General features: G+C 39.8%; 1 protein-coding gene and 1 pseudogene across 5 annotated transcripts; one reads left to right on the top strand and one right to left on the bottom strand.

Moving 5' to 3' along the window:
• Positions 1 to 2,440: 2,440 nt before the first annotated feature.
• Positions 2,441 to 2,588, bottom strand: LOC122970574 (annotated as a pseudogene).
• A 5,144-nt stretch (positions 2,589 to 7,732) lies between these two features.
• On the top strand, positions 7,733 to 25,128 carry LOC122969436 (trafficking kinesin-binding protein 1-like). Of its 5 annotated transcripts, none has more exons than XM_044335097.1 (18): positions 7,733 to 7,926; positions 9,113 to 9,307; positions 14,238 to 14,314; positions 14,490 to 14,606; positions 14,937 to 15,037; positions 15,269 to 15,374; positions 15,467 to 15,545; positions 15,633 to 15,763; positions 15,857 to 15,931; positions 16,054 to 16,191; positions 16,273 to 16,349; positions 17,072 to 17,320; positions 17,428 to 17,705; positions 20,338 to 20,456; positions 21,171 to 21,378; positions 21,508 to 21,613; positions 22,332 to 22,457; positions 22,751 to 25,128. In XM_044335097.1, the coding sequence occupies exons 3-18, from the start codon at positions 14,264 to 14,266 to the stop codon at positions 23,343 to 23,345; spliced, it is 2,556 nt and encodes an 851-aa protein (XP_044191032.1). In that variant the 5' UTR covers positions 7,733 to 7,926; positions 9,113 to 9,307; positions 14,238 to 14,263; the 3' UTR covers positions 23,346 to 25,128. The 5 variants fall into 5 exon arrangements, with proteins under 5 accessions (XP_044191032.1, XP_044191031.1, XP_044191029.1 ...); XM_044335096.1 differs by having other exon boundaries at positions 17,425 to 17,705; XM_044335094.1 differs by lacking the exons at positions 7,733 to 7,926; positions 9,113 to 9,307 and adding an exon at positions 12,649 to 13,101.
• The last annotated feature ends 825 nt before the right edge of the window (positions 25,129 to 25,953 follow it).

Here is a 25,953-nt window from a genome sequence, read left to right as displayed (position 1 = left end):
AGTCAGTGTAAGCTATAAAACAAGGTCATAAACTTAGCATAACTGCGGATCTGAGCCACTGTGTGAAACAGTTTTGTCAAAATGGAGGTTGTGGGGTAAAACATGTTGGGGCAAGTTGAGTCAATGGATCAATTTACCCCCAAAAATTATTTTCTGATATTCTAGAGGCTAAAGACACTGTTCATGTTTGATCCATGTTACAAGTGCTACAATGTTGATGAATAAATACCTAATTGTTGCCACAAACAAACAAGCTGTACATACAGACGGATGACAAAGTAAAGGAAAAGTCAACATAAAGTGTCTTAGTAAGGTGTTGGGCCACCACGTGCTGTCAGAACAGCTTCAATACACTTAAGCATTGATTCTACAGTCTCTCAACTCTTCTGGAGAGATGAACACCGTTCTTCAAAAAGGTATTTCCTCATTTGGTGTTTTGATGATGGTGGTGGAGAGCGCTGTCTAACACGTCAGTCCAAAATCTCCCGTAGGCGTTCAATTGGGTTGAGATCTGGTGACTGTGAAGGCCATAGCATATGATTCACATCATTTTCATGCTCATCAAACCATTCAGTGACCCCTCGTGTCCTGTGAATTGGGGCATTGTCATCTTAGGAGAAACCACTCCCATCAGGATAGAAATGTTTGATCACAGGATAAAGGTGATCACTCACAACAACTTTGTATTGATTAGCAGTGACCCTTCCCTCTAAGGGGGACAAGTGGACCCAAACCATACCAACAAAATGCCCCCCACAGCATAGCAGAGCCACCAGATCCCCTCACTGTAGGGGTCCAGCATTCAGACCTGTACCGGTTTTTTCTTTAATTTGTCACCCGTCTGTATACACAAAAGCACACAAATTAATCTCTACTGAAAATGTTTAGGTAACATGTTGAACAACAAGACACAAACATACAGTTTTACTTAAAAGTACAAGTTTTTGCCTTTGTTAAATTGATGGCATTAATAAAGTTAAAAATTATTTCTAATTTTATAAGTAATTTGTTTGATTTGGTGTAATTTTTATATCAGTATATGATAGTAGCACTATTTACCCCATCCCCATGCTCATTTTACCCTTACCTTTGGGTAAGTTGTGCCATTGGACTAACTTTTTTTGATGGCTCATTGTTCTTAAACCATAATAATTAGATAACTTGTTTTAATTTCCATGGGTACACAACAACCTGAGGTATATATAGTTACTATTATTTGAAACAAAAAAGTGGCTAATGTCACCCCGTTCTCCCCTACATTTTTACTTTAATGATTGTTCAGTGTATGAAATGTCAGAAAATAGTGAAAAATGCAGGAAATTATTCCTTTAAACCCAAGTTAATATTACTTGTTTTGTCTGACAGTCAAAAACCCAAAGATGTTGCGATTACTATCATGGAGAACTACCAAATATTCACATTTGAGAAGCTGGTACCAGTGAATTTTGGGGATTTTTGCTTGAAAAATGACAAAAGTTTGATCAATTATAAGATTATAAGATACATCAAAATAATTGCCAATTAATTTTCTGTCAGTCAACTAATTAATTTCCCATTTAATCATTTCAGCTGTAAAGTTCTACCATGTAGCCTATAGACCGAATCACTGTGATGTCATGGTAACAGTCAGCTCCTGGTTGACAACTGGCGGTTGATTTCAATTGAGGAGATATGTGACAAAAAAGCAAACTTTTTTATTGCTGTTGTCATTTTCAGCCATAACTTTTAAAGATATATAGTTAAACACAGTGGTCCAACCTATCTGATGTTTCTGCTGTGATTATTCTATGTACTGTGTCTCTCTACTAGTGCCTTTGATAAACCAAATCTACCCATCAGCGACATCTCACCACTGGTCGGACTAACTGGTGGCTGCCTTTGTTATAGAGGGAAGCCGCCTCACCACTGCTTTACTCATTTATACTTATACTTATGTATGCTTCATTTTAATTACTTTTACTACTTACTGCTTATTTTTACTTATACTTATTTACATACGTGTCATTGTTTACTTCTTTACTTGCTTAAACTGACATTTACTTTTGCTCCACACCATTAAATTGTATGTATATGACGCAGAGATTTTCTACTCGGTGGTTATTGTAAACAAACATTGTGATTGGTTCTATAGTTGGGGTCAATGGGGGCCCAACAATAAATTTTTGCCCCAGGGCAACAAAGGAGGTTAATCCGGCCATGTGGTGCTGAAATCTGACTGCTTGTGCTGCCTTCATGTTCACCAGCAAGATTCTGACTCCAACTTTGCAGGCTGGAAACTCTTTAGATTTAATGTATCCAAAAATAACTAATGGGTGGTGTTGAAATACGGCAGTGTTGTGATGGGGTACCATAATGTCTACTTTTATCATTTTTTTCTTTCCTCTGTTTTCCCTGCCAATACCACTAATGTGTTACATCAAAAATAATCCTTTCTTTTTTGTCTTTGTACACCATTCCCAGTGGCACTGCAACACCAGGTGGATGTGTGGAGTTAACAGAGTAAGCCCCTTTTTCAGCTCCAGGTGGGGACATAACAGATATTAAACTGATAAGAACACTTGATCTTAGCTAAAAGGCTGAGAAGGGAATAACCCTTTCCAGTTCATACCATATACCAGTATTTTATACCCACACAGCTGAGGTAGCATGTAGGGTCGCTTTGTTCAAGGGAATTGAACACAAAATTCACAAAATAAAGGAAAATATAATAAAATAAGAACAATTTTGAACTTTTCTTCCACTTCATATATTTATTTAATGATGAAACTACATACAGTTTTTACCTTTTTTTACTCATAGTCCTGTATTTCAGTCACACTCTTCCTTCCTCTCGAGTTGTTCTATCTCTTTCTTTCCCTTTTTCCTTTGTGCATTTTTTTTCTTACATATAAATATACACTTGTATTAATGAAATTATGGATATTAGGGCTGCAACTAACAATAATCATTTTAATCTAATTATTTTTTCAGTTAATCATTTTGTCTATAAAATATTTTTTAAAATGTGGAAAAATGCCCATTATAATTTCAGGCTATAATTTAGCCCAAGATGTCGTCTTAAAAAGAAATGTCTCGTTTTATCTGACTGTTCAAAAAACAAATTGTCACATTTACGAAGCACAAATCAGAGAATTTTTGGCATTTCAGCCATGTGGCTGGTGATGACTGAGCGCATACAAGTAAAAATCACTGCTGGATAAATACACACAGTAGGTAATTGTTACAATTAATGAAGAGGCCATATGAAATAAACACTGACAAGATTGCATCACTTAATCACTGAAGGTGTCTCTTAAGAAAGGTCTTGTGCATGACACTTGGCATCACTCACCATGATGTGTAGTGTATTGAGTAATATGGATCACCGGGCCTCCCCTGATTTCGCCTTGAGACAGAATAAAATTGTTTATTGAAATGTAATAGTGTTTATTAATGTTAGAGTTTTGTTCTTAAACCTATACTTTGCATTGCATATTGTAAAATAATGTAGCCAGTGACAACAGTGTCAGGTCAGAGCGCTGGGGCTGAGGAATGGCAGTTAGAACTGCAGACTCAGTCACATCTCGTTATTCTCTGGAGAACAATGGCTCCTCTCTCCTCAGTCCAGCTGGTCAAGTGGGAGGGAAGCACAGCAGAGTCGTGGGAATTAGTTTAACTTCTGTTTAGTCAGCATTCAATTTTTAAAAGTCTGTTTTTCATGCAATATTGTGGGTCGATTGATATTTTTATGCATAATAATTGACCTTACATAACTTATAGAATAATGTCTTTAGATAAATAATGAAATTAGTAAAAATGGTGAAAGATTTAAATATCCAAATTAGAGGAAATGTATTACTGGATGACATCGAGATAAGTTTCCTACATTATATGTCTGTTATATGCCTTGTTGTCTGTCCTCCTTCCTGTTGTGGGTGCTCTTGACGTCACTGATGATTGATCCAGAAGGGACTGGGTGCTGGGTTTGGGTGTCTGGATGACAGAGAAAAACTGTCAAGTCAGACAGAGTCCTTCAGGATGCAGTGAAAAATAAAATGTTGCTTTAAAATTAAAAGCACAAAAAGGTCCCAATAAATTTACAAAAATGAAATAAAGTAAAATATTGAAATAGCAAAGACATCTTGAAGTGTGCACAACAAATAACCATTTCAATACATATGATATGAAGATGAAGATATTAATCAATCTGCAGATGCATTATTATTTGTTATGCAGGGCCAGATTAACACAGTGTGGTGGTCTAGGGGGAGCACACTAAAAGTGCCCCCTCCTCCCACTTTACCCGTGAAAAGCTGAAATTTACTATTGCTATAAAGACCATAGATTTACATCAACTTATTGCTGAAGTACAGGCTCAACACACACAGTGATGCTCAAATCTGAATGCAACTCACATCCCAATGCAACACGTCTTGCTAAATATCATTATCTCCATCATAAATGAGCCTGTATGAGGACTAAATGCAAAACTATTAAAGAATATGTCTAAAAAAAATCAGTACACACATAGAACAAATCAGGCACGTCCAATAACCTCTGTTGCAAGCAAACGTTTCAACAGCTGAATGATCACAGAGCGCCAAGTGAGCTGATGTGAAGGTGTAACAGCACATTGAGACAATGTATTGCAATATGTAGAATATTAGAAATGATGATTATTTTGTTGGTATGTTGTTTATTTGATTTTTTTTTCAGAAACAGAAATTGAAAGAATGAAAACAATATTCATTTGATTTTCAAAACCCACAAACAAAAAGGCATTTTTGATTTTCTTGCTCAGAAACAGCAGATGCAACATATATAAATCCATTATAAAGGACTTGATTTTCCTTCTGGCATTTGTAAAACAGCAGCAACAGTAGCACTCAGGAGTACTTGTTCCACACAGGAGGCTGGATCAGTAAAATGGTCTTTGAACAGAATTTTCTATCAGCAGTAAAATGCACTATTGTTATTACTGAAATAAACAGCATCTCTCTCTCTTTCTCTCTCTGGTGCTGAAAGACTCACAGCAGCTGCTACTCAACTGTTTTTTATTCTTATTATTCATATTCTTATTAATAAGAATAATGATAAATAATAAATCAAGTGCTTTATAAATGTTGTCTCACCTGATGCCATATATGGATAATCCAGCTCAAGTCTTATCCTGTATAGAAACTGGAGATTTTGTTTTATAGTTTTTAGTGCCATCTTCATCCTTCAGAAACTGCAAGTATCACATTTTCACATCATATACTCAGGCTTGTACGACTGACTAAGACATGCTATGAAAAGGATATAACAACATGTTTTTGCACGACTTCAGATAAATCATCATCCTTCAGAGAAATCTTCATCTTGGCTCTTTGATTGGTTACAATCTGTTTATTATTATTAAGGGTTTTATTTTGAAAATCGTGGCCAGAAGTCCTCCAGTGTGCTCGATGCTGGTGAGGGAGGCTGCAGAGAGCGTGAGAGACAGAAAAAAAAGAGACAGAGGGAGATGGCTGTAGAGAAGGAAGAGCTTTAAACTGGACCGGGTCAGCAGCGACCTTGCAAACCTCCCTGAGGTGACCTTGATCATCCGGAGCTGTCAGAGCTGTGGAGGGAGTCCAGACCGCAGAAACATCCCGGCGCTCCTCCCGGCCTGGACACACACAAACACACACACACACACACTGTCTTGACAGATCATCCGAGGGACATTCAGCTATATCTGCCGATTTCCTCACTGCAGGATCACTGATCTGCACCAGAATCCCATTTTTTGGATTTTTGACAGAGAAAACAGCATCTGGATCACCGAGTGTGAGTACTGCTCTGCACCCGCTTTCACTGCTTTCACTAATACATCATTTCAATGGCGCTGACATGCATCATAAGATCAGCTGATCATCCTCCGCTGCTTATTGTCTCCCTGTAAGGACATTATTTATGAAAACCCCTGATCAGCATCCGCGCCGTGACGCGACATGCTGATGAAGATGAAGCCACACCCTCGAACAGTATAACATTGTTTATGACACATGCATGAATGAACCCTGGCCTATATACCAGCAGCATCTACTGTAGCAGCACGCACTGCAGGACAGTTGTTATATGTTTCACTGTAGGACATCCAGTAAGTTGTGTTAGACACATTTTATTTTACTGTTTCTAGTAGATAAAGTACAGGAACAACACTCTGACTTGAGGTTTCTCTCTCCCAACAATAATTCTTCTCTAAATCCTCGAACACCAGATATTCTTGACAGTATCAGAATCATTGAGGCCTGATCTAATGCATGTCTCTATAGAGATATTAAACATAGAAACATGTGTTTTAAATCATAGGTTTTACTAGCTAACAGTCATCAATTTGGTGCCTTTTTGAAGTGTTATGGAGGAGGAAACTTGCTTTACAAATTGAAGTGTATGGTTGTATAATGTTTAGGGGAGAGAACAGTGATTTGGAAGCTTGAGGATGCAGGATTTGTAATCCCAACTTTGGCTGTTCACTTTTGCAGTTTGAATCTGAAATCATGTCTCATTCACAGATTACGTAATTTTGGAGCTGCCTCTTGAAAAGCTTTATATGGGGTTAATGAACTCCCTACAGAACACTGGTCCAACACAGTAATGAGAGATTACATGTGTGAGTCAGTGTGGTCTGTTCTTCCGCTCCTGTAGGAAACTCTAACTGCCGCAATGGGAAAGACGCCTCAAGGTTGTAGTGCTGCTAAAAGAACAGAGTGTGTGCCAAAAGCATCTGTGTACCTTTCCCCATTAGTGTGGTCATGCATGTGCTTGTTAGTTATAAACATATTTTACGCCAGGTTTGATAGATGCACTCATTTTTCACCAGGTGTTTCATGCAAGTAGGGAGATGACCACTTATTCATGCATCCGGCTGCAGAGGACACACAAACATTCATGCATATGCACACACCTCTTCTCTGCTTCTATTTATAATCTGTTCCCCGAGTCTCATCACTAGCTGTTTGATCTGTAACACCACAGATCTGGATGATTCACATCTGTGGTGTGACTGTAGCACCGTGTGCATCTGCAGTGACACACTGAAGGCCTGCAGAATAAAGACAGAGTGCTGCAAGGTTGTTATGCATGAGCACTGCTGTATTTACCTCACACAGGGGACCAGGTTCAAACTCCAGTCCTACCAGACTCCTCAGTGTTGCAGTGTTGGCTAGTGATTAAAAAGTTTGTTCTTTAACCGCTGAAGTGGCCTTTAAACTGACCTCCTTGCAGCTCTAGAGCCACTGTTCCATAGTATAACCTGCCATCTGGCCTCCCACGATGAAAAAAAAGTATTTCCCATGTGTGTATCAATTAAACAGTACACTGTCGTGATATTATGTCATTATCAAGAGTTGCCCTTAACCTCCATCTGCCTTCTTGTTCATTTCCGGACAGATGAAAAGTGGTGTCTGCAGTGGATAGGCTGTGATTTATGCAGCTTGCTGGCAGGCAGCACACTGCCGAGTCAGCAGCAGCACTTTAAGTTAAAGACTCTGTAGGGAAAGAGAGAGCTGCATTGATTAGTGTGGATTCTAGGTTACATCAACACAAGTATGTATGGCTCTGCAAAAGTCTGTTTCTCTCCCTCCATCCTTCCTTACTTCTCTCTTTCTCTCCTCTCCAGGTTGCTTTATCTGCTGTCTTCAGTCTATCAGGTGGACCTGCTAACCAGGTGGAGCTCCAGCTCCAGAGGCCCATGGCCCCTGTTTCTCTCCACCAGTGAGAGGTGAGCCAAGCTGGCCTCCCCGGCCCCCTCCCTGCCCCCAGCCCCAGACCTGGACCTGGACCCGGACCCGGACCCAGACCCAGACCCAGACCCACACCAGCAGCACATTCGTGAGGAGCAGTATGTGAGCGAGGGGGAGTCCAGCCAGCTTGATACACAAGCAGCGCCGCCCGACTGCAGGGACGCCGAGACCATCACAGGTACATGTGTGCATGTGAGAGTCAGCTGTGTTTTGATTTTAGTTTGTATTATGTTGAGTGTCCTGTGGGTTTTAAAATGGTTTCATAAACCCAGAAAGAGTAGAAATGTGTCTTCAACTGAACAAAAAACATACAAATCTCCAGATAGAGAATTTTATTTTTCAAAACATGATGTTTTAAGTTTACAGTGTATTAATTGCCGTTATTTCTTGTGAGTAACATATACAGCATTTAAAAAAATGTAATGAATGTATTATGTAGAATGTGTTTAGTTGGAATTATAATTTTTTTTCCAGTAGTTTTTTCTATATTTCAAAGTGAAGCTGCTTCAAAGACCTAATGTCCTTACTGGCATCATTTTATATTCTCTAAACAAGATATAGTTTTAACAGTTGTTGTTTAAGTAAAAAATAGTTTTTACAAAGACCACCATGTCCATGCAACCATACATCCAGTAGCGAAAGAAGTATTCTGATCCTTTAGGAAGTGGAAATACAACAATGTGAAAATATTCTGTGAGTAGAAGTCCTGCTTTCAAAATCTAACTTAAGTAAAAGGACACTAGGTTCTAAGTACCAGCAATAAAACATGTACTTCAAGTATCAAAAGTTGTTATGTTATGCAGAAAAATGCCTCCTGTGGATGTTACTTTATCATCCATTGTTGGATTTTTAATGCAGATACATTAATGTGTAAGCAGCATTTAAATGTTGTAGCAGGTGGAGGTGGAACTAACTACTTTATATTCTGTTGGGTAGTTTATATAACAATGCCTCATATTTTAGAGCTGATCATAGTTTTTGCATGTAAAAATGTACTTTACATTCATAACAGCATACATGGATCACAGGTACAATATCAGTCACATGCTGCAGGACAGTTATTAATCCAAATAATCATCCTCCTGATTGCAAATGACAGGCTCACATCAACTCTAAAGTACAGAAAGCAGAGTGATCAGATAAAGAGTTTGTACATATGAATATTGAATTTTAACACAAATTAGCTTCCATGTGTGCTGTTGTCTTTGATTTTGATTTGAGTATTAATATCAACCTTCAACCAAACCCAGTGAGCTCTCATTAGGGATCTCATGTGAGCCAGCACTCTGACATTATACAGACCACCAGGCTGTAGTATATTCACTTTAATCTCCTCTTCCCCTCTTCTTCTCTCTGATGTTCAGATGTGTGCAACAGTACCGACCTGCCAGAGTTTGAGATCATCAGTCTTCTGGAGGAGCAGTTGCCGGTGTACCGGTTGCGGGCTGACACTGTCTACGGCTACGACCACGATGACTGGCTGCACACTCCCCTCATCGCACCGGACACCCGGCTCGACCTGACCACTGAGCAGATCGAAGAGACACTCAAATACTTCTGTAAGTCTACCTGGCATACAGCTGACAGCAGTGACATGATTATATACAGTATATGTCTGTTTCCTGTTGCCGCCGATATTCTTGATGTGACTGTCATTGCAAGTTGATAGTAGAGTTAGACATGAAACAAGGGGATGACATGCAACATATGTCCCCAGCCAAAACTGAGTGAATGAATGAAGTTTTTATTTTGTGTCATGCATACAACACACACAGGCTCACAAGACACTATACATTCATATAAGCCAGAACCGGAGTTCAGACCTGTATTATCTAAACAAAATACATAAGTCACTGGCAAAAACATGCACTATATAATATTGGATGACACTCGAGAAATCTGGGTAAATACTTGCTTTCTTATCCAGGCTTTTCTTTTAAGTTAGCAAACTTAAACACATCAAAATTAAACAACCATTCCAGTTTTTGATCATCCGTACAACAGAATATTTCATGGTTTTATTGAACAGTTTCATACTTTGCACTTTTCAATTCACCCAAATCACACAGCTCATGTAATATGATTGGCCAGAGGAAGAATACCAGTTCTCAGTCTCAAATGCATCTTAACATCTTTGGCTCCTAAATAAACCAGATGTAACATTTGCTCCATGGCCATACTTTAGTTTAATATGCATATACAGTATGTTATACGCAATATGTAATATATAACTTAAATAGACACTTAATAGAGCTAACATTACAACACAAATATTTATAAATATACAGCATATCATACAGCATGTTCAAAAACTGAGTAGAGCTGATTTGTCGAGGGGGAACTGTGTGACTACCTTTCTATTTATTCTGTCCTTTGCTGTTTTAATGAGGCGATTCCACAGTTCACTTCTGTTCACATTGAATTGGGATCATTGCGATCACGTGGTACGCAACATATGGATGCCTCACCACTTGACTTTCTTGAAACATCTTATATTTAATCCTTCAATAGTGGTTGAAATGTAATAATCTGGTGATATCTTTGGGAAATAGTATTTCATTGATTCCACTCTCCCTAATTGGCACCATATCTGTCTTTGAAGTCCTCCAGTGGGTCGTACTAAAAAATGAAAAACCTTGTGAAATGCTTGATTTGTAACCTGAGACGGAACCATATTTCTCCTAAGTCGACATTAAAACAGGTAATGATTCTGCTGGTTGGTGCAGCAAGATCAATAAATAGTTGATGAATAAATAATTTTTGCTCTCCTCTTGCCGTATCACCTCTCTGCCTGATGCACTGGCTCAGAGGCTCAGTGAGTAGAGAGAAGAGGCTTGGGGAGAGAGGACAGCCCTGTCTGCAGCAATAGCCAGTATAAACAATTTTCTAACGCTGCCATTAATATTGATGTTTGCTGTTGGTTTATTATATAGTGTTGGAATTCTTCTGTGACAGTTTAATGTAGAAATGAAATTTGTCTAAGAACGTCTGAACTGAACTGAACTGAACTCAAAGTCTCAAATCCATTAACATAAGTAGTGTTTTTTTTCTGTTGTATGGGACACATAATATGCAGCATGCATTTGATACAATTAGAGCTGCGATGATTCATTGATTAGTCAGTCAACACAAAATTAATCGCCAACTATTTTGATAATCAGTTAATTGTTTTGAGTCATTTTTTTTAGATAAAAATGTCAAAATTCTCAGATTCCAGCTTGTCAAATGTGAATATTTTCTGGTTTATTTAGTCTTCTGTGATAGTAATTGTTATGGAATTTTCCATCTTTAGGGGTTACAAATTGGGGTTACACTGGGTCAAGTCTGGGCCTTGAGGTCACACTGTAATTCTTAAGCAGGAAGGGGACATATTCTCCTCTCTTTGAGACTCCAGCTGTCTGTGATGTTTTGGGGAAAGCAGAAACTTCTCTGATAGAGGGTAAATCAGCATTGCCATGGTCACCAAGGTCGGAGGAGGCTTTCCTAGACAACACAGATAGGTGGATGTGTAGATTCTATTGACACAGTCAGACATTCAAACCAAAACAGCTGAAGTTCCATGCAACGTGACCTAAACTGTCACGGGTAAATTGCAGTTCCTTGTTTAGAAACTAGTGAACCAATTAGACTCATTTTTCATATTGTAGGCTGATAAAGACTAGGACTCAGACCTTCAGGGGCCAGAACGGAAAGAGACAGCATCTGAGTTGCAGATGACTTCGATGTTCGCATATTTCAGTTCTCCTTGATCAAGTACTTCAATAAACATTTTCAGCTTTAAGACATCAAAGGCTCGTGTGCGCTTTTCTCCACTGAGGTGCTGACCATCCCTCAAAATATTCACAACAGTAATGTAAACCTCTTTGGGTTATGGACTGGTCGGTTAAACAAGACATTAAAGACCATCACCTTGGGCTTTGGGAAACAGTTTTCACCATTTTTAACATTTTATAGACCAAATGACTTATCAATAAGATTCAGTAAGATTTTTCTCTATTCCCCTTAGCAAGTATAAGTGTGTCTGTTTTCTAATCTAGTGATATTTCTCACTATTTACTACAATCTAGTTTTTCTTTTTTCCCCGTTGTGATATAACTGAGATTGTAGCCTCCCTCCACAAGGTGGTGCCTACTTACATACTTACAATCTTCAGTGATTTCTGCAACTAACTTATCTTCTCTGTGATAGTAGGTAGATTCAGAGTTATGGAGACTTGTTTGTTTGTCTTTATTTGTTGTTAGACTGAGTGTCGTCTCATAGGCCTACATTTGCAAATTTCACTGTATCTCCTTGAAGTTGTAATGAACTGATTTAGTCTGAGTGTTTCTTATTGTATAGACAGTATTGTCAGCATGCTGTATCTTTAGTTTATATACTTACAACTTCATAGATTTATCTCTTGCAACACAGTCGCTCTAATTCATACATTAAAAAAAATGTTTACTACATTTCTTCTGTGTACATTGCCTGCACATAATTCTGTATGTCTAATGATTTTGGACAATTTTATGAGCCCTTTGTAAGTCTTTAAGTTACATTGGAAAATTAAGATTATTTTTTCTAATGTACATTTTTTAGTTTTCAACACTTTTTCCTTTATTGTTTTCATTTAAAAACATTACCTGCTTTAATATGAGTTATTGTTGTGGTTGAGTGTAGTGATCATTTTACAGTTTTAGTTTGAGCGTTGTACAATATTGTGAGTAATCTATGGAGTCAAGAGGAAGTATGTTACAAAAAAGTCAGACTATTGTTTCCCAGTCTGTTGTGTTCTGTTATTGAGCCCCAAAGATAAGCCTCTACCTGTGTGTGTGCCCGTGCATGTGTCAGCAGTTTTGTTTGTGGATGAGGATCACCATGGCAACTGTTTCTGGAGGCAGGTATATGTTCAATGGCCTTGCACGGGGCTGAAGAGAGGAAGTGAGGGAATGAGAGAAAGGTGAAAAGGAGAGAGATGTGGGAGTTCACATTGCAGCCCGCCTTCTCGGATTGACTCTCACTTCATTCTTAATTCTTTCTCTCCAATCATAATACAGCTTCTACTTCCATTTCACCTCAGCAGATGCAGAGCTTTTCCAAAGCGGATGGACACTCTCATCTCTCCACCTCCCTCACACTCACTCACGGGGGCATGTGGGCGGAGGGTAATTTAGTTTCCGGGCCTGTTATACACTAGCTGAGCTGTGGGAGTGAGTGTGAGAAAGTGAACGGATCGGTGTTTGGACCGTTTATCGTTTCTGCTTGTCTGTCAATGTGGAGCTCAGAGAGGAGATGGACAACAAGAGCAGGATGGAGAGATTAACGGGGGATGAATGTGAGTTGGATGACTGGTACTATAACGAGAATGATAAAGGTAAAGCACATATCTAGAATACAGAAAAGGGAGACGTGTCTAATGTGATTAATATATTTGATCAGCTTGATTGTCGAATTCATTTCTATCCAGTGTTTTGATTTGATTTTTGTGCACAGCAGACTGAAATGCAAGCTGACTTTTGAAGCTTGAGATTTTTCTCTCACAGTTTATTTAATAAGTGCATTAGATTACAGAGTATTAACATTTACTTGAGCAGAATCTTAAGCAACACAAAAACAGCATTTCAGTACCGTTTCGTGTGTATTCTGGTTTAGAGATGAAGTAATTAATTAGGTAGTCAATCAAAAAAGAAGCTATTTTGATGATTGGATAAACATTTAAGTCACATTTGATGCTTTCGGTGTCCCAAATATGGGAATTTGTGCTTTTCATGGTCTTCCATTATAGTAAATTGCATTTCTTTGGGTTTTACACTGTTGATGCGACAAAACAAGACATTGGAAGATGTCACTTTGTGGCCCGGTTTATTATGATGGATATTTTTTATTGTATTACAGCTCTATTCTGATTAATGGTTTTGACATTTCAGCTCTCTCTCTCACACACACACACTGCCATGGTTCATTGTTGTGCCTGTGTGAGACAGACTGGATAATACTTTGAGCATTGTTGCTAATCTTTGTTTTCAGAAAGGTGCCTGAATGAAACAACAATTTAATCATTTTCACAGAAGAAACTAGTTGTAATACTAACTGGATTACAGAGGTTTAACATAATGAATTCAGTAACCTTGTACAGTACATCATTGATTTTGAGCACTGAAGTCAATAAATCGCCCCGGGGGCAACAGAGGCGATAGCAGTGTGCTATGGAAAACAACCCTTCCCCCTTTAACTTTGCTCTCATGCACTAACGTTGTAGCATTGGTGATGGAAGTGTTGCATCCTAAACATGACCCATCCACACCCTCTGATTGGATGATTTTCTTCCATTACGTAATGTTGTGGGTGTGTGTGTGTGTGTGTGTGTGTGTGTGTGCGTGTGTGCCATTGTACGTGTTCATGTGTAACACTAGAGTTGATGACAGGGTGGGACATTTGCAGGAAAACTTTCTCAGTCTTGCTCCGCACCTCCTTCTCCTCACTCTGTTTGTGTGTTTGATATTTCCACAGTGCTATGTGCAGACAGAGTGGGCCAGATGACGAAGACGTACAATGACATCGATGCTGTCACACGTCTGTTGGAGGAGGTGAGACGGGTCTATTTTTGTCTGTTCTATCAGTGTAATTTTCAAGGCTGCACTAGAGAGGATTTTTAATCAGGCTAAATCTTCCTTTCTCTTCTCTTCTCTTCTCTTCTCTTCTCTTCTCTTCTCTTCTCTTCTCTTCTCTTCTCTTCTCTTCTCTTCTCTTCTCTTCCTGTAGAAAGAGAGAGATTTGGAGCTGGCTGCGAGGATCGGCCAGTCACTCCTTAAGAAGAACCAAACCCTGACTGAGCAGAATGACTATCTGGAGGAACAAGTGGGACAAATCACAGAGGAGGTCTGCACACATATAAATCTAGATTAATCAATCGCTGACTCATATAATTGTTTTATTTGGTTAATTTTGGTGATGATTTTTTAGGATTTATATCAGTTATTAGTTATATATAGCTATTTTGCCAGATTTGGCACTTTTGGTGCAAGTGCAATGACCTCACACGCTGCTATTTTTGATTTGTATAAAAAAAACCTTTCATGATGGAATGGGATATGACTTAGGGTCAATGTTTTTGCCGCATATATACACCACACATATGTCTATCTAATATGTAATATGTAAAGTAAACACATTTACACTGAGCAGTGAACATTATCTCTCCTCTTCCAGGTGGCCCAGCTGCACCATGAGCTGAACCTGAAGGATGAGCTGCTGCAGTTTTACACCAATGCAGCTGAGGAGAGTGAGGAGGAGTCCAGTGGCTCGCCAACGTGAGCATCTTTCCTGTTTTTTTTACATTTATATCACTTCTTCAGTCTGTAAGTAATTGTCAATGATTTATATGTTTTTGATGATGCAAAATATTATAACATAAGCAAAAGTGAGCAATAACACACCAGTTTCCCATCTTAACTAGAACACTGCAGAGAATAAGAGAGTAACAGTGGACTTTCTGGCTATGAGTTTGGAGTTTCAGGCTTGTTCTGTTTATCTGTTTAAAGGGGTAAGAAGAGTAAAATAGAAACAGCTTCAGGAGGCTTTGTGAGTGACACACTCCAGAGGAAACTCAAAGAGCTGGAAGAAGAGAACCTGTCGCTCCGCTCAGAGGTATTCCCACACACACTACAGACACACACACACAATTTAGGAGACTGAAAATGCTTGGAGTGTAGTGTTTAATCATGGATGTCTATGTGCAGGCTAACCATCTAAAGTCAGAGACGGAAACATATGAGGAAAAGGAACAGCAGCTTGTTAATGACTGTGTGAAGGAACTCAGTAAGTGTTGTTTCAATCTTCACTCCTCCCTCTATTTTCTACTAAAATACTAACTTGACTAAACTCATTCTCCCCTTTTACTTTCAGGGTTATCAAGTCTCCAGATCTCTACCATAGCGGAGGAATTGGCTCGTAAGACTGAGGATGCCTCCCGGCAGCAAGAGGAAATCACACACCTCCTCTCTCAGATAGTCGACCTGCAAAAGAAAGCCAAATCTGTGAGTTCACATGTAAATTATTATCTGTTTAGCTTCACAGATTAGCGCTGCAATGCTCTGTTTATTTTGCTCATTCAAACCGTGTGTGTCCAGTATGCGGTGGAAAATGAGGAGCTCTCTCAGCACCTGATAGCAGCTAAAGATGCCCAGAGGCAGCTTACAGCAGAGGTAAGAGGTCTCCAAATCATAATTTATTCACTGTGAAGACTGTATTTCTCTTAGTGTTATCATAACACCAGACTGTTTCACTTTGATTTTAAAAGTTAAGTTTAATGTCTGTAATACAACAGCTCCAGGAGTTGGAGGAGAAGTACTTGGAGTGCATCGAGATGCTGCATGAAGCCCAGGAGGAGCTGAAGAACCTGAGGAACAGAAACTACCCCGCAGGAACCCCCCGACGCTACCATCCCCTGGGACTGTATCCCATGGTGAGGGAGTGTGTGCTGTGTGAGAGCGTGTGTGTGTACATTATAATCATCTGTTCCTTCACATGACTTTGTGTGTTGCAGGATTCTCTGGCAGCTGAGATCGAGGGAACAATGAGGAAGGAGTTGAGTCTGGACGACCCAGAGTGCGAGGAACAGAAGTATGGATTACGCGCTTCATATTACACTCAAAAACATAGTCTTACAATCTTATTTAAATTTCAGAAAGTAAAGTTTCAATTTTATAATGATTCCCATTAGGTTTTGACATTTTACCAAAGTTTGGTTTAAGAGTAACATTTTCAGTGTGTGATAGACACATATCAATTATTGCTAGGAAAAATAGAAGAAAAGAAAAAGCAAAATTAGAGAAAAGAATTTAGTGGATTTTACTGTCAGCTCTGAAAAAGTCTTAGTTGACGAGGGTGGAGTAAAAAAAAAAAGAAAGAAAAAGAATGTTAGTTTACATCATTGGCCAAGAAAGAATGACAAAATGAGCCAAAAACAGTAAGTTAGCCAACTTCAGTTGGCCAGTTAAGAATCAAGAAATTAGCCAGAAACAGTGCAAGTTAGCTAACTTCATTGGCCAAATAAAGCATGTTTGGCTAGTTTAGATGTGGAAATCAGCTAGGCTAATTAGCTAACCAAACATGTATTACTTACTCCAGTGTCATTCATATAAGTTTAACAGCACAGCTCTGCCCACAAGAAATTTGTATAATTTTAAATTCCAAAAATTGCATTCAAAAAAATGTTTTTAAAGAAGCAACAATAGGTCACAACAACAACAGCAACAATAGTAGACAGTACAGTAGACCTTCTGTATAACTACATTTTAATGACATTGCATTGAATTAAAACACTTGCGTTTGACTTTGTGCAGGATCCATCGTAAGCGTGTTTTTGAGACAGTCAAGAACGTCAATCAGACTGTCCGTCAGCGTTCACTGACTCCAACCAGCGCCAACATCCCGGGCTCCAACCAGTCTCTGTCAGCTCGCACATCGCCACAGTCCAGCGGCCTCTCCACGCCTCGCTCCAGCATATATGGAAGTGACATCAACGCAGACAGTATTGCCCTTGACAACCGGACACAGAGCATCCTGATGGAGACGACATCCAATCAAGATAGGTGAGGAGGAGTGGCCTTGACAGAGTTATAGTCAATAAGAGGGCCTTTTTGACCAGAAAATCCTCAAAATTCATAATTCTTTTGTTTCTTTTCTGCTCTGGCAGCAGTGCAGAGGGCCGAGAGAAGAAGGCGAGTGGGGCTGAGGACCTGCGGCTGGCCCTGCGCCGCCTGTCTCTGCGTAGACAAAACAACCTGAGTGAGAGGCGCTTCTTTGAGGAGGAGAGGGAGCGGAGGCGGGGAGGACATGGAGGTCTCCACGATGCCCTGGGCCAGGAGAGTGCGATGACCCCCTCAGAAAGCATCATGTCCCTTGGGAACCTCCACTTGTGGGCCACGAGAGGGCCTTACCTCCCTGACAAACTCCAGATCGTCAAACCGCTTGAAGGTGAGGGAGCACGGGAGCGCGGGTTGAGCTGCAAGGCAGGGAGGAAGCGGGAAGTCGATCGACACCGAGGGGTCGGGACAAAGAAAGGGAGCAAGAGAGGCTGGGGGACGGAGGGGGAGAGGAGGAAGGAGAGCAGGCATTGGCGGACACTTGAGGGGGAAAGAGAGAAGGGATGGGGCTGGGTGAGGAAGACTGGAGCAGGGATAGAGAGGGAGAGAGGAAGGAGGTGGGCCAGAGACCGGGCTGGGAGCAAGAAGAAGAAGGGAGCAGAAGAGAGTAATGACAGGCCTCTATCACTCATGCTCTTCAGCTCTTTTTGGTCTCTCATGCACCATCACAAGTCAGGCAGCTTTGCCTCTCCACTCTCATATTACAAAGAGACACAGCCCAGAGGTTGGTTGTAGACAAACACAAGAGCGGATGGCCATGCATCCAAATTATTTGCTGCTGATATTTAAATAATCCTGACTTCCCTCTGGGATGAGGGAAAACTGACTTAAAATTACAATTTACATATGACAGCTATCCAGTATTTAATTGTAAATACTTGTTTTACCACATATGCATAGAGATTTAGTGATGTCACAGACCTTCACCTTTACTGATGTTACATCAGGTTGTGGTCAAGTATTGTGTCAATTCAATATTTTATTGCCATTTCAACAAGTTGATTGGGATTTAGTGCAGTGCAGCTCAAAATAAAATACAGTCCATGCATACACATATAATATCTTATAATATCTTTATCTAAAATATTCCCACATCCTGTCCTGACCTCAGTCATTACATGCCAACCTAATCGCAGACATAGATTAAAAAGGACAGTTGTGTTGTGCAAATATAAAGTGCACAGTGCATAGCTACAGAATGCAGAAAAGTGAAAGTGCAAAATAAAGTGCATATTACAATTAAAGTTGCGGTGCAAAATGCAAATATAAAGTGCAAGGACCCCAAATAGAGGGGGGCACAGAATCGTTAAGAGTTTAGTATACAAATTGCCACAGGGTATGTACTGTTTTTGTTTTGGTACCGATGTACTGACATCTTCTTTCTGATGGGAGTAAGTTAAAAAGACAATTTGCTGGGTGAGAGGGGTCAGAGGACACTTTGAGGGTCTTGCGTTGGATACAGGAGTAAAAGATAGAGGACACAGAGAGGAGATCGCAGCTAACTAACCTGGCTGCAGTACACACTATCTTCTCCAACTGTGCCCTGTCCTGTGCTGTTGTATTCCCATACCAGACGCTGATAGAGAACGTCAGAACGCTCTCCACCGCTGCCTTATAGAAGAGCCTCATGGCCCCTTTAGAAACCCTGAACTACTTCAGTTGTCATAAAGAGTGTAATCTCTGGTGACATTTCATGATTATTGTGTCCATATTAATTTCCTATTTCAGGGTGTTTGAGATTGTTGTGCCCAAGAATTTAAAGTTCTCCACCCTTTCAACCACTTCCTGTTTATCTCCATGGGATTGAGCTTGTTCCTATTTTTCTGAAAGTCTATAAATATCTCTTTGGTTTTACTCACATTTAGCTTAAGTTTGAAGCCAGAGAGAGTCACAGCAGTGTTTTATTATCCCCTTTATGATTCAGTGTTGATTTAACCTGAAAGGTTGTTGTTGTTTGCCTGTGCTGCTCTCTGCTGGTAGTAATTTATACTGTTATCTTAGCAAACATCTCCATGATATATATCATGGAGATATATATATCCTCCTATTGCTTCTGTTTTCATACACACATTTTCTTTTTGCTTATTTGTATTTCCACCTTCTCATTTCTTCTATCTGTATTATTCTGTCTTTATGTATTTCTTTATATTTGGCTGTCCTCCTCTGTTTTGTTTTTTTGAGTTTGTTCATTCTATCACTTCTTGCTATCTATATTTTCAATTCAATGTGGCTGACCAATAAAAAAAACTTTTCTCATTCTAAATTCTTCTCCATTTCATTTCATTTACGTCTCCTTCTGCTGCTTTTTTATGTCACTTTCCACTTCCAACTTACCATTTCTGCTCATCCTGATCACTGATCACACAACCTGTCACTGAACTTCAGCTTTTTAGATCGACATTACACACTAGATTTAATAGCATTGAAGACATATTATGATTTTATGCATTTGTCACATATTAAGCCTTTTTTCACTGAAGACATTTGAAAAGCGCAAGTGTCAATAATAAAATAAATGATGGCTGACTTTCATTTAGCTGCTTCAGTTTCAGGGCTGCTATTGTTCATGTTGGCTCACTATCACACTGTCATGACTTACTGGGACACTTAAATAGAACAGAGCTATTGTTAATGTTACCTGTCTGTCATCTCGTATATTCTCATATGCTGGTTGTTGTTATTACATTGTGTTACAGTTGTGACTTTGTCTCTGTACCGATGTCACAAGACCAGTTCATACACATTTATTATAGTTGGTGAATAACACAATGCACTCCCATTCACAAGAAGAAAAGGTAAAAAAAAGTAAGTAAGAATTGCTAACAAGCTGTTTCTGATGAATGTACTTGCCCCATTTGAAAATATCAAAGCATTCTTTTGACTTCAGCATATATGTATGTGTTTGAAGATATTGAAAGGGTAATCACAAGTACACAGCACTTTTACTCGTTTTTTCCCACCAGGCTCTGCCACCCTGCACCACTGGCAGCAGTTAGCCCAGCCTCACCTCGGTGTGATTCTGGACGCCAGGCCTGGAGTCGTGTCAAAGGGCTACAGACCCCTCGAACTGGAGCTGGAGCAGGTCTGTGTGTGTATGTGTTTGTGTGTCAGATTTCATATCTATATCCACAATATGGTCATCCTTTATAATATAGATAGATATATATTTTAATTTATATCTGGATTTTTACTGTGTGTACAACTGTGTTGGGTTTATTACGCAGATTACTTCAAAAATCATGTTAGTTTTTACCTCACCGTGGCAGCAGTAATTAGCTTCACTGGTAAATGTTTAACTTTTTATCGCATCCCTAAAATTGGAATTTACTGTCCTCTTTTATTGTAGGGGCAAAAACATCACACCTATGAGCAGGATCAATGTAACTAGACTGCTGTGTTGTGCAGTGAGATACTCCAAGATGTTCCTTTTCCTTGATAATATCAAATTAGCAGTCCATCTTGCTTCATCTTATCTGCTATTTCCCATTTCAATTAGTTCAGTTGGAGAGGACAGTGATGAATAAAATACGTACTGAAGAGAAGAGTCAGGAAATTTGTATGGATAGGTTTGGGATAACTCAACTTTATATTGATATTTGGAGAAAAGTGATAAATAACACCTTGTGTGTCTTTATATGGTATGATTTGACTTGTTACTTGCAAAATAACCCTTACCCTACTCCTAATAACTGTTAATTACTAATTACTTGTAGTAATATTAGTGTGACACTAGTAACACTTGTACGGTGTGCATGTATAATTCTGTGGACTCATCTCTCTGCTGCGTTGTCTGCAGGTGTATCCATGGGGTGGCTTTGAAGAAGATGAACCAGGGGAGCAGTACTTCCAGAATCTGCCCACCTCCACGGCCTCCGCTTCCCCAGCCGTGCCCTCCACCTCCAGCACAGGCAGCACCAACCTCGGTCAGCCACCGCCCAGCCTCGCTCCACCTTCTCCTCCCTCTCCATCCCCATCGCCACATCTCAGCAACACTGACGCCCTGGGTGAGGACATACTGTACATTTGTACATACATATATGTAAACCTTCATACTGTTAAAACTGTTTACAACACCTACAATGTATCATGGCCTCTTTAATGATCTGTTTTGTGTGTGTGTGTGTGTGTTGCAGCTGCATACTACCCAGGTAAATGCATGGCTCACACCAGCTCTACTTACACCTTCACTACCTGTCGGATCCTCCACCCAACTGATGAGCAGACGCGGGTCACACCAAGGTAGGCAACATGGTGTGCCTTAAAAATGTCTGATCAAAGTCAACATTTTGTGGCCTGTCCCCTTGAGTTTCTTGAAGTTTTCTCTTTGATCTTCCACAATTATTTCTTATTAAACTATTCCAAAGGTTTTTTTTTCTGCTCAGAGCAGCCATTTAAAAACATGGGACCTATTATGAAACAAAAAAAAATGACAAAATGATGTTTAACTCTCAGATGTTTTCCCTGAGGATAAACATTTTCTTCTCTTTTGAATTTGCTTTTTAAAAAGCATCTTTTATTACTTTTCATATATTGCAATGACACTGAAAATTCACATATAAACATTAATGCAATTCAGACATATGATGCAGCTAAATGTGTTTATGTTGTTCAGATTTGTTTGGCTTTGAGAAGCCTGCAGTGCTCACTCAGTCTGAATTTGACTAAATCCCAGAGGACGAATAAGACCAAAACAGCTGTTGTTGAGCTGGGATTTTGTCCAAGCAACAACATTTAGTCAATATTGTCTGCTAGATACTCGGAGGGCGCTAAATAATACATGCATGTGCTTATGGTTGGAAAAAACAACATCCCCTGTGCACAATACATTCCAGTTTCGCACTATTATAATGCAATATCATGAAAGAACAATTTAAGTTGGTGAAATCAGCAAGAAGTAGCATTTTTTTCAATGTTTCTAAGTCTCTTTATTCTTGCCTCTTGTTCACTTTCTTTCCAGTCTAAACCCAGTCCCAGCGTCGTCCTCCTGTGTGATGACCAGCACTCTGTTGGGTACTCCTGCTGCTACACCCTGCACGCCCCGCAGGCTCAGTCTCAGGCCCTCTGAATCCTCAACTAACCTCAGGCAAGGCTCCAAATCCACCAGGAAACAACTTAATCTTCTGCAGATATCTAAAAATATTTCTTCTTCTTACTACTGTGGAAAAAATCTGTTTACTTGCTTCTACAAAGTCTCAAGTTCTTCAGAGGTTATTTACAAAAAGGTGCTGACCATTTAAAATATGGCAAAAGATCAGCTTGCACAGCTAGGATCAAGTAAACTTTTTAGACTCAAGATTTTTTTTTAGAGGAATATTATTTTACGGAGTTACCAGTTAATATGTTGTTGACTCTCATTTGTTTCTCATGTTTCTGCAGAGATGCAACACGTACCACCAGCACATCCCTGGGGTTAGTGCGCCTTCTCCAGGAGAGAGGGATCTCAGCAGCAATGTATCACCAGAGTCAGGGCCTGGAGCATGGAAAGAGCAGCGAAGGGGTTTTATTCAGCACGTCCATCACTCCCAACAGAGCCCCCAACCCTGACCCCCTGCGCCCCTCTACTCCTCCAAACTCCCCCACAGGGCGGGGAGCTTCAGCTGTGCCAATATCCGTGGGCTTCGACTTCAAGAGCCCCTCCTATGACAACTTCCTGGCTTCCAAACCGGCCCGTTCCATTCTGAAAGAAGTGACGGGAGGGATGAGGGGCAGGCAGAGAGGGAGGGACTGCGAAAGCCAGACGGACGTTAGCGTGACCGTTCACAACCTCAACCTCCTGGATAAGGTGAAGCGGCTGGGTGTGGCCGGAGCTCAAGGGGGCAGAGCAGTGAGTCCCAGCCCCATCCTGGGGCCTCTGGGCGGGCTGCGCAGATCCGGCTCTCCTTTTGGGCCCGATGGAATAAGAAGGAACCGGAGTTATCCAGCCATGGTTGGAGCCAGCATGGCCATGAAGGCTCCAGGGCCCCCGGAGTAGTCTGGACTGCTTCTGTCCATCAGGGTATCCACATAGGAGCCAGGCAGGGCCAAGGACTGGCTGTTGAGCAGTCACCTGGAGCCCAAACACTGACTGACACTGTTCATACTCTACAACAACAACGTGGCACTACTGAACAGTTTCTAATCACTACTGTGGTACGACACTGACACGATCCACTCTCCAGTGCTTTTAGGTGGTGACTCATGCTTGAATTAAAAGCAGCTAGTAACTTAAAGGGATCTGTTCACCCAAAATACAAATAAAAACATTTCCAACTGGCCACTAAAGGTATCTCGCCATGCAGATAGATAGTTGTGGTTTTATGTGCCCAGATTTTTAGATATCTCTGAGATGCGATGCGGGTGAATGGAATTTGACTCATATTGCTCACAGCCTAAAAATTACAGTTAGAAACTTAAACAGTAACTTGTTTTTCAAGATATAAAGCTCTATTTACTTTGTTTTTCCACAGACCATGCCATGAACAGTTTATAATTCTTTCTACCAATTAAAGTTTGACATTTTGGGAAATATGCTTTCCGAGATGAGAAGATTGATATTAATCTCATGTCTTAGAGTGGTATCAACCTTCTCATCTAGCTCTCGAAAAGAACAAGAAAAAGTGTATTTCCTAAATTGTTAAACTATTTCTTTAAATGAAATACAAACTGTTTGTTCTGTGGATGGACACTAGTTCTAGTGTAATGTAACTGCAGCACTGCATTGGGATCAGAGACAAAAATCTTAAAATCTGGGCACAAAAAAACTATTTTATGTAATTTGGGTGAACTGACCCTTTGGAAAGTAGAATATCTTAAAAAGGGAGCTATTGAGATTTCTGTCTGGTAGAAATCCAAGAATGATGTAGTGAAAGCTGCAAATATCTCACACTGCTGTCCACTCAGATCCCTGCTTTGGAGACTGACTCTGCTGGCTAGATGTAGTACTCCCACTCTTGCCTTTTTGAAACACATCCACATAAATCCTACACACATCCAGACAGGTGCACTCTATCAAATCTGCCATCACACAAGTTGGCTATTTGTATCACTGTAGCGCTAAACCATGCCTTCCTTTCCTCTCTGTTATTGGATTAAGATCCACATTTTATAACCGATTAAACATTTACACCAAATAAGTGAAATTACTGTATGTCCTCCCTACTCTCACTCTCTTACCCCTTCCTATATCCCTCCTGAAGTGATTGGGTGTGAGTCCGACAAGTCCCTTTCAACAAGTCATTGAATAGATTTTATGTCAGTATTGAAGATGCTTTGGTTTAGTTTCCTAATTGGCCATTACAAGGGGAGTGATGATGATGATGCTTCCACAGAACATGAAAGATCAATATGCTGAAGCCACAGCTCACAAAGAGGACAGAGAGAGGTATGAGAGGAATGATTGTGGCTAATCGGCCGTTGTGCTCGGAAGCTTTCGGACATTTTCCTTCTGGTTTCATCTGTGAAATGAAGCAATATAGTGCCTCAACCATTGATGATTTATGTTCTTCATGTGTTGGATTTAGGGTGTGAAGGAGCTGTCGATTGTTACACTTATTTATTTTGAAGATCTTATCTTGATTGAAACTATTTTTCATGAAAAATGATGTTGTCTCATGTGCTCACTGTATATACTGTTCATTGTCACTGAAATGTCAGTAATGACTTATAAAGAAATCATTATGTGTAGCGCGTAACCAAGAACCACAGATTACGTAAGTATTGGGGTGAGCATGTAATCAGGGATTTTTCCAAATAAAAAATCAGCCATCAAACAATAATTTTGTAATTTTCCTCTCTGTGTGGTATCATAAAATTCTTATTTTTCTATCTCTACATAAAAACATGACTCATTCAAGACTGGGGCAATCATGACAAGAGTTCTAGACAGGAAATCATAATTTAACCTCCTCCAGCAGATGGTGCTCACGAATAACTCAGCATGTCAGCATGTGAAGTACATTGCGTTTATCCGTCTGTCCACATTGGCACAGTCATAATCTATTACCATCCATTATCCATTATCTCTTCTGCTATGAGGGATATGATGGGAGCAGCTTATTAAACTTCTCTTAGCCACGGGGTGAACAAGGGGTGAGCAATAACCAAAAAATGCCACTATGTCAGCCAAAGAGTCTAATTAGAAGAAATTAAATTGAATTCTGTTTCAAATGTCAGTGATATCTCTCCCTCTGGATATTGGTCGTATTAGAATAGCATTTGGATAATCTTATTTATCACAAGATAAATAGAATTATTTCCCCTCATCAACACCACACATAATGCTCTAAATTTGTTCATTAAAGTCGATATTAAACTGGATGTTATTTAACAGTTTTACAAATATACAAATGTATTACATAAAAAGGGATGTTGTCTATTTGTTATACAAGATATAGTGATCCTGGAATGAACAAAATATCCCAACGGTTATAAAAGTGATTGCCTTGGAATTTGGGATGACTCCTAATGGCTTTATTGATCCTCTAACTGTTACTTTAGCTCCACCAGCAGGTCAAAGTTTTCACTGATTCAGTGAAATAGCTTGACATCTGCTACATCAATTGGCACAAAATTCTTTAAACATGAATGTTTCACAGTGTGAG

This window comes from Thunnus albacares, chromosome 19, assembly GCF_914725855.1.
Source record: "Thunnus albacares chromosome 19, fThuAlb1.1, whole genome shotgun sequence".
Taxonomy (NCBI): Eukaryota; Metazoa; Chordata; class Actinopteri; order Scombriformes; family Scombridae; genus Thunnus; species Thunnus albacares.
The sequence above is the reverse complement of the archived record's forward strand: the minus strand, read 5'-3'. Positions and strand labels throughout refer to the sequence as shown.